At 35.2% G+C, this 10206-nt stretch overlaps 1 protein-coding gene across 7 annotated transcripts in view; it reads left to right on the top strand.

Moving 5' to 3' along the window:
- Positions 1-10206, top strand: part of LOC106879509 (methyltransferase-like protein 25B) — a 140030-nt gene that overhangs the window by 109353 nt on the left and 20471 nt on the right. For all 7 annotated transcript variants that reach the window (XR_008265833.1, XM_052974174.1, XM_052974169.1 and 4 more), the window contains 2 exons: positions 1176-1233; positions 5399-6030. Coding sequence is in view for 6 of the 7 variants with exons in the window: in XM_052974174.1 (XP_052830134.1) it covers positions 1176-1233; positions 5399-6030 (690 nt within the window). In the remaining variant the exon portion in view is untranslated. The remainder of the gene's footprint in view (positions 1-1175; positions 1234-5398; positions 6031-10206) is intronic.

Raw genomic sequence — 10206 nt, 5'->3', positions numbered from 1 at the left:
GTGCGGGTGACACGTAAAAGCACCCACTACACTCTCTGAGTGGTTGGCGTTAGGAAGGGCATCCAGCTGTAGAAACTCTGCCAAATTAGACTGGAGCCTGGTGTTGCCATCCGGTTTCACCAGTCCTCAGTCAAATCGTCCAACCCATGCTAGCATGGAAAGCGGACGTTAAACGATGATGATGATGATGATGATGATATTATTAAAACTGAGATGAGTCCAAAAAGAAATGAGGAATTAGTTATTTTTTCAGATCAGTGCAAAAAGAAGCAAATGTGCTGGGTATCTACCGGATAGTAATAACCTATGAAAATGACTGGTTTTAGAATTGCTTAACTATTTAAAATGGGAAATTAAGTGTAAAAACATATATATATCTTCTTAACTGAAATATTAGGTTTTAGCTAGTTTTAACTGAAATCTGAAAAATTTCAGATCCTATAGCACTTACTTTTGATAATCCACTTGTCACATAAGGAAATATTACATGAATGTTTCTTAAGAACAGAAAAGTTGGAAAAGCTTACCTCCATATACTGAAATCCTTACCAAACTGAAAAACTGATATGAAAATATGATAAATAAAAACACCCAGTTACTCTTTTACTCTTTTACTTGTTTCAGTCATTTTGACTGCGGCCATGCTAGAGCACCGCCTTTAGTCAAGCAAATCGACCCCAGGACTTAATCTTTGTAAGCCTAGTACTTATTCTATCAGTGTCTTTTGCCGAACCGCTAAGTTACGGGGACGTAAGCACACCAGCATCGGTTATCAAGTGATGTTAAGGACACACACACAAACATATACACACGCATGCATATATTCTTTCAGTTTCCGTCTACCAAATCCACTCACAAGGCTTTGGTCGGCCCGAGGCTATAGTAGAAGGCACTTGCCCAAGGTGCCACGCAGTGGGACTGAACCTGGAACCATGTGGTTGGTAAGCAAGCTACTTACCACACAGCCACACCTGCGCCTATCAGTTATTCAATCTTTTGTTCATGGGCTATTAAATCTGTTCAATATACAATTAATATCCATATCTTATTTTGATGTATTCTTTTTTTATATTATTCTTTGCTAAGTTTATTCAAATTTGGAAAAATCTGACTTTTGTGCAAAATAGTCATGTAAATATTTTGTTGTAATTCTTAAAATGGTTTCAATATTTCAGAGACCTCTTTAACATGATGAAAAAAAGAAAGAAAGAAATTCAAGATTCAGAGCAAAAGGTTTGGTTTACAAATTTATACCATTTTTCATTTAACACACATATGCACTTGACTTTATTGCCTGTCTGCATTAAACCTAAATTTTCCTATGAATTAAAAAGTTTGTTTGATAACCTTCTTAAAACTGAAGAGTTAAGGTTTTCAAGTATTATTCACACTATATTGTATTATTTGAGCTCTAATCAAAAACCATTAGGACTGGTGCTGTAAAAAAAAAAAAACTACAACACATATCAGTTCAGGATTTAATCTTCTATGATTTAGTCCCCTTTCGAGGCTGCACATTTTATCCAACATTTCCATTGATGGAAGGATTCCTAGAACTCCTTTTTTGGGATAGCCAGCAACTGCCTGGTCACATTCTCTTGGATTTCCTCAGTATCTTGAAATCTTATTCCTTTCAAGCCTTGGTTTCAGAGTCATAGCCATAGACCCATGATTTGTCACCTGTTACGACCATTTTCAAAGAGTTTTCATCCTTCTCAACACAACGAAGGAGATCCTCTGCAGCTGAAACTTGATCTTTTTGAGACAACACGCTCTACACACTTTACTTCCAAGCACTACTATAAACAATGGAAGTGAGTAAAGATGTTATAACTTAGTGCGCATGTGTGATGGCGCTCAAGGTCAGCCTGTGCCAAGAGGCTTCACTCTACATACTTTAGTTCCATTACCATAGCAACAATATTGATACTTTTTGATCAAACATCATATAATACTTCAAAATAGAAAAACGAAGATGTCAATCCTGGGAAACTCTAAATTTCATGGCCTCAAGGTTTGCTGTATAGCATAGAGAAACCAGTGTCAGAACATGTATAGTTATCACCCAGCTTTACAACTATGTTAATACATATAAATTATAATTGAGAAAACTAACCAAATGAATACATTTTTGTTATGAACAACGATTTCCCAACATTATTTGAGAGCTTAATTCACTCACAAACAAAAGGTAAGGTGAAAAATAATATTCCCTGTGACTTGCATCATGAGTCTCAACACTTTCACACCCTGTCAGTCATCTGTTGTATAAAGGTAATTTTCTTGGTGTGGGAGTAGTGGATTGTTTTGAGTTTCACAGTAAGCTTGATACTAAATGACAACCATAGTTGAAAGTAGTACTCCAAACAACTGCGTACAAATGTCTTTAACAGGCCCAACATTTATTCACTTGATCTAAATGTTTTCAGAATTCATCCTGCTAGTCATCTGCATGTTGTTGTCATCTTGATAACGATGCACTTAAAATGATGTATCCATTATTCATTTAATTCAATTTAGGAATTGCAATTTCTCTTGGTTCTGTCAATCTTGGTTACAATATCTTAGAAAGTAGATAGTGAATTGCTTAAAGGTTTCTGGCATTAAATTTTCTGTTGTTTTCATCAGCTGCTTGTATAGAGTATTGACATCTACAAGATTTTTCATTGCTTTTGGTGTTTAATATCATCAATATAGTGAGTGAGAGTATCAGTTCTTATAACAGGGTGCTATTACAAATATTAATGGCCTCAAGATAGTTCCCTGAGGTAGTCATTTTAGAATTAATGAATCTTTAGAAAATAGTTTTATTGGTTACAGCACTTTCACTTTGTGTCTTAAAAAAAAACAAATAGTGAACACACAACTGTACAGGGATAAAAAACTTGTCATATTATGCCTTTATTCTTTTACTTGTTTTAGTCATTTGACTGTGACCATGCCGGAGACTGTCTTCAAGACGGTTTTTGACCCCAAGAGTTACATATCTTAAGCCCGGTGTTATTTTTGTCAAACTGCTAAGTTATGGGGGTGTAAACACACCAACATTGGTTGTCAAGTGGTGATGGTGGGGAAAACACATACATACTTAGACACACACACACGACAGGCTTCTTTCATTTTCCATTTACCAAATCCATATTATATATATATTGGTATCATCACCATCATTTTCTGTCCACTTTTCCATGCTGTATGCATAGAATGGGTTTCTTAGTGTTTCGTCAATTCACACACAGCAACTGAGAAAACTGGCTAACTTTATTATTGTTGTGTATATTTTCTAATGTGAACTAGGTGCATTTTATCACTCTACTCGCACTACAGAAGTTGTCTTCAGCTAGAATAACAAGTCCTTTCTGTCCTGTATCAGTCCATATTTGGAGTCACTACCTTCCTAGATGGCTAACCTATAATGCAGCTGGCAAAATCCAAATCTTCTGCATATGTTCCATTTTATGGAATGATTTCTCTTTCTATGAATAACCATTTAAAGTCTGTATTGTGTTTTATCATGCCATTGGTACTAGACAATCTATCTGTTGCAGGACTAATGAGTCCCTTCCACCTTCAGTTCTTATTTGAAGCTACAGCCTTACAACAGGACTTTTGAAGACCACGTTTCATTCATATGTTGCCATCGATATAAGGAGGACTGGGGAAGAGTTTGCCAATTGATTGGGGGTGGGGCTGTCCCCATGATGTTAATTAGAGAGGTGTATTGAAGAGTTGTCATGTCTGTTTATGGAGAAAGGTGTATTGGTATATCATCCCATAATGCACTAAAAATTATAGTGTGTATTTACGTGTGTATGTTTGTAGATCATCATTTTATGTTCACTATCCATGCTGGTATGGGTTGGTTGCTCTCCTACAATTGGAATCAGCACATATTTGAGGGAGCTACTCAGCTAGATGAGCCAGGGGATCCTCATTTCCCATGTCAGTTTCAGTTTTTAGCTATGTCATGTTGTAAGCAAGACTGAAGAGTCCTCTCAATCTTACATTTTACAGAATGTACTGGGTGCACTTTTTTGTAGCACTAACACCTTAAAGGTAGCCATGTATTGATTCCATGTCTCCACTCACTCCCCAATCTCTTTACATAGAAACCTACATGATCATCTGATAGAAGCATGAAAGATAGCGATAAGTCATGAAAGGGATAACTGATAGGAGTACTCAATATTCTGCTACATGTAGGTACAGTTATGCCATTGGTATTCAGATTATTCTATCCAATGTAATGTTTGTTTATATTGTTTTGAATTAATCATGCATTATCTCATAATTTTAAGATTTCAATGATGTGATTGTTTAGTTTTAGAATGAAATTGTAGGGTTGTGGGGAGAAGCCAGATCAGGTTAGTTTTAACATAAAACATGTTAAATATTTTAGCTACATATGGCTGGTTTGAATGCTAAAGGGTTAAACTAAAGTGACCAAGAGGAAAAAGCAATGATTGAAGGCAGTATGACCCAGAAGGTAGAGTAGTGACAGGGGAAGAGCTAGGATGTGTCGGTGAAAAGGAGCCAGTGTAATGGCAAGCAGAGTGAATGAAATGATTGGAAGTAGATGAGGTGAGGGTGAAGGGAGAGTGAATTGGCACAATGGTTTCTCTATACATTGTTCTTGAAATGAGTAGGAGAGGTGGAGTGATGAGGATGGTAGTAGGGGGATAAGAGGTAGGTACTCCTCTACCAATAGACTGCATGAATAATCATGAGTTAAATTATAAAGGTAAGGGTACCAAGAAATATATATAATTGCTTTTTGTCTTTTTAAATCACCAATTTATAGTATTGTAGTAGTCATTATTTGTAAGAAGATATTAAGTCATAAGCTCTAGAGTAAATATTTTTTGTTTCACCTGTGTAGCCAGTATTAATTGAAAAAAACATCATCCTAAGAAGTTAATTTAGCTGCTATAATCCACCATAAATACATTTGCTCCCATTAATTTTAGTTTTTGTTTTCATTTTTTCATTTTCTTCTATATTTAAGTGACCTGATCAAAAAAGTAGTTTAATGATTAGAGTTAAACCTTGTTAATTGAAGTTGGTATGAAACTGGATTCATGTTTCATACATGAAATGAGCTCATCATCACCATCATTTTACATTGGTTTTTCCATGTTGGCAAGAGTTGGACAAATCTTTATGCTTTGCCACTGACTGCATTCCCACACTTCACAACCCACCACAGTCCTTTGTCTTGCAACCTGCTGTAGTCTTTTGTCACCTACCATGCATAAAAACAGAAGAAAAAAACAACCAATCCTTTTGTTGTGTATGCCATTACTATTGGCATGTTTTCTTTTATCTTATAAAATAGACTCATCAGAAATAGTATTTCACATGAGCCTATTTCTAAATCCTCTTTTATTTTTATTAACAGTCTGAAGGTACCATTTGTTATAACACAACAGAAAAGAAAACCAATCTTAATCTAAATGATACGTCAAATCATGCTACATCACTACCTTACCATGTGATTCATCAAGTTGTTAATAATATTTCTCCAAAAGATTTCCTGGAAATGCTAAAAATGCCAAGAACTTGTGAATTTGATTCCAGTCAAAAAGTTAATTTATTTGATACTTTTCAGCCTTTTTGTTTAAGCAACACTAATTCTGGAGAACATTACACCTCAAAAGAAAACAGTACTGTCAATTTTCATTTAAATTATGGAAGTATGAAAGAAAAAGATATTTTACCATCACCTTACAAACAGTCTTCAAATTACAGGCAAATCCGGAGAACATGTTCAGAATCTAACTTGAGCCACTCAGTGACAACATTTAAAGAAAATTCTGTAAGATTTTGCACTAAATCTTCAAATTCTCTCAATTTATTTGATGAGAAATTAATACTGAAAAAACCAAGTGTCTTTGCCAATCAGCTTGTTTTGTGTGGATTGCATGCCTGTGGGGACTTAACAACCACTCTGATTCAAATGTTTACCCAGAATCAAGATATTTCTGCACTAGCTGTTGTTGGTTGTTGCTATATGAAGCTCTCTACATCCAGGTAATGAAAATAATTATCATATTTCATTTCAAAGCTATTCTAATTGATAATATATATCATTAATTAAATATTTTTACAAGTTTGGTATCAGTATCTCTTTCTACAAATACAGTTAAGATTTCTTTTCAGTTTTCTGCTTCTATTACTGAAATTGTAATGTATTACAGTCAAATCAAGATATGATTTCAGAAACTTTTGGCTTTAACCTTTCTGTAATTTATGCTTTTCCTGATAATTTTATTGTTGTTGAGGAACTCCAATTGATTAAGTAACTGCTTGAACATATCTGGTATGCTCTGTTTTCTATTTTCCCAATGTACTACTTTATACATGTTGCATGCAACATATCTATGCCTGGTGGTTTTTGGTAGGGATTACAGCAGTAACAAACATTTATTTGGCATGTAATATTTTTAGTCTGTCAGAGTTTAGTAAAGGAGGTTGGTTACCAAACACAGTTAATAATTAAAATTACCAAACTAATTAGTTCTATATTTCATTATTGTTTTTAGTCATTATTGCATTTCAATTGGTCCATTTTCTGATTATCTTTAGATCCCCTATCTTTACATTGTCTCTAACACAGTCAATGTGTCACTGTTCTCTAACAATTATTTGTTGAGCCAACTTGCTGGTAATACTAGCTAAATCCTCCCCAAACCATTTTCTACTGGCTTAGGGTGAGAAAAAAAAAGGATGACTATAACTGGAAACCAAAATGACCATAGTTGAAATACTGATTCAAATATCTTTAAATATACTTTTGGTGAAATGATTAGGCATTCACCACCTCTTAAAAGCATTTATATAGCCAAATGATCTAATGCAGGACCCCTCTGCTCCTAGAATATATGCAGGATGGACCAGACCACATGAATAGACACATAAGATATATAAAGACCATGATCTCTTTCATAGATATCACAAGAAACATCTAAAGAGAATTAGGTGTCAACAAGAGAAAAAAAATACTAGCATTTAAAATAGAAAACTAGCAACACAAAAAATGTTAGCATAATAAATACCAGCAGGACCTGTAGAAATTTCATGATGTAAGTCAGCATGTTTGAAAATATGTCAATATTAAACACAAGCAAGAAATTTCAAAATATTCATCTGAAATCCTTTTGCTGTCCAGCCACCACCAAGAGTCACTCCAAGTTATTTACCATTTGAGATTATTTTCATTTCTTTTCATTTCATTTCATCTCAGTTCAGCTGCTTATTTATTTGTATATCTATTAATAGATCTCTCTCTCTCTCTCTCTTGCTCTGCATATCTATCGATATATCTGTAGACTTCTCTGTGTATCTACCTACCACCCATCCATTCATTCACTCTTTTATTCATCCTCTCATTTCCTGTCTGTTGATGTATGTATCTGTCTACTCTCATAAAACCGATAAGCATTTAAACTTAATGACAAAGAAAAGATAACTGGTGCCCCAGCATGGCTGCAGCCTTTGGTCTGGAACACATAAAATATAAAATTGTAACATCTACAGCTCTTTGCTAACTAAGATTATTTGACTTTAATTTGTTATTAATATATCTTTTGATGCATAAATTTTTAGATCTTCATGATATTGTTTCGTTATATTAAACACTTCGATTGTGCCTATGATTTGAAGGCACAAATGTAGAATAACATAGACCTTCTCCCTTTTTCTCTTTCTATATATATCTTTCTGTATTGAAGTTATTACCTCCTTTGGTGTAACACATGGACATAACAGTCAGACTGCTGGAACAAACAGAATTATATTATAATAATGTTGAGAGAGGCAAGCATCTTTGCAGATCAACTTGTTTTGTGAGGATTGCATGCTTGTGATGTACATACTATGACCAATATTACTAATTGTCCCTTCAGGTTACTCATTCCAGCTACATCACCTCAGTACACTTCAAAATATTATCATTGGAGGAAATTACAACTCACACAACAAAAGACTATATACAAAAACCAATACAGATAGCATGAGAAAAAAAATACAAAATAGTAACTCTTTTGATAATAAGTGAAAATGTAGGTTTTTTGGTGTGTATATGTTATTTTCTTTATCACTCTGTTACTTACACTCTATTATTTTCTGCCTACCCAATAACAGAATTCTAAAAACTTCAAGAAATAGCACAAAAAGTGTAACTGTCTAACTACCTCTCAATTCTCCAAGTTTATGCAATGTACAGTTAAACCAAACAAAATTGTTGTTTCTCAAATACAATACCACAAAGTCTAATTCTCTTGCTCATTATTTCAGAATAAATTTCCTTTACATCTCATACCAACACATCCTCATATCACACAAAGTTAACTGCAATAGCTTCTCTGAACACATCACTTTCTGTTCCACTTAATTCTCATAACCACATGACAAAACAGTTCTCAATTCATTCCTGTCTCTTGACCACCTGCTCAACATTATATTTCACTTATATACCAATGAACAAACAACATTTCAACAAGCATCAAAACAGTCTGAAATAGAATTACAATTTGTCGAATTCATCATCATCATCATTTAACGTCCATTTTCTGTGCTGGTATGGGTTGAACGGTTTTACAGGAGCTGACTAGCTGAAGGGCTGTTCAGGCTCCATATCTGTTTTGGCATGATTTCTACAGTTCGATGCCCTTCCTAACTCCAACCACTTTACAGAGTGTACTGGATGCTTTTACGCAGCACCAGTATGAGTGCTTTTTACATGGCACCAGCACTCACAAGCCTGTAAGATTAGGGATGCTTAACTGGAGAGGGTTGCAAGAGATGAGCATATATGCAAGGGCAACCATGCTTCTACTTGGTTTGATAGGTCTGTTCAAGCTCAGCAAACCATCAGGTGTCTCTGTCCTCTGTCATCCCCTCTATGAATCCCAATGTTTGTAGATCCTTTCTCCCTACTTCATCTCACGTCTTCCTGATTCTACCCCTTCTACATGTTCCCTCTACAATTAGAGATCAGCACCTCTGGATGCAACTGTCCTCATTCATACACATTACATGGCCATACCAGTGCAGTCTTCTCTCTTGCACACTACATCTGATGCTAACACCATAATTACTAGCATAGATATCACTGTTCATACATTCACCTGAATAATCATGGAAGTATTCAAAAAAACATATTTCACAAGAAGTTGTGGTGGCAATGCAGAGCCAAGGAGAGGTAATGTCGCATAAGAAGTTGTGGCGTCAATGCTGCTGCCGGTTACTTGGTACAGGAATTCTCGCAGGTTGTATTCGCTGTTAACCATGGTGAAACAATTCACAAACAGTGTTGAAAGAAGCTGTACGAGTGCTGTTGGTGATGTGTACATTGAGAAATTGGTGTAGTCAAGAAGATGATGGTAGCGACGAAGATAGAGTTTGCAGTAAGCTGTTGGTCGAATGTTGAATCTCCATGAAGCTGCTGTTGTCATCACTGGAACTGGCTGTGTGCTCTGTGGCCAGCAGCTAGCCCTCAGTAGGTGTGGAGCTGAAAGGACTGACAAAACTGTGACAGTGAAAAGCTAGCTATTTATATCATTCTGTCAGCTCAACTGGGGTTCAGAAAAGACTGTCTCACGTGACCTTATCTGAAGGCTGGTTGGGTTGCATCTTGGCACGCAATAGAACAAGAGACAATCAGAATGGTGGACACAACAGAGTCCAAAAGTGCAGCCGAAGGTTAGCTGTTATCCACTACATCCGTATCCATGTATATATAACAGAGAGAGAGAGAAACATGCTACATAAGTAACAATGGAACTAATTGGTTTCATTGTTTTCCCAAGTAGCTGAAAAATTCTTCATTAGTCCTAATTTGATAGCAATAGTAAATGTATGTGAATAATATATTGTACATGTTTATTCATACTGATGTTGTGTTGATACTCTAGTAATAAAACTATGAACAGTCTTCAATACTACATGCCTATCATAATAGATGTCTCTTAGTCTCAAACATAATAAAACATCAACTAAAAAAAAGCAAAAACTCCTTATTGATGTACTTATTTTTGCCATACCTTGCTCATTCAAACATTACAAAGAGATGCTTCAACACAATAATCTTCAGTCTTTTCTTCCTTGTGGAATATGTCAATGATGATCTTCTGGACGTCCATTAGATCAAAAATCTTGCCTGTAATTTGAGTACCAGTCTTTTTATAAAAAGAATATTATAAAAGT

Source organism: Octopus bimaculoides, chromosome 17 (genome assembly GCF_001194135.2).
Source record: "Octopus bimaculoides isolate UCB-OBI-ISO-001 chromosome 17, ASM119413v2, whole genome shotgun sequence".
Taxonomy (NCBI): domain Eukaryota; kingdom Metazoa; phylum Mollusca; class Cephalopoda; order Octopoda; family Octopodidae; genus Octopus; species Octopus bimaculoides.
This window is presented reverse-complemented; position numbering and strand designations above follow the sequence as displayed.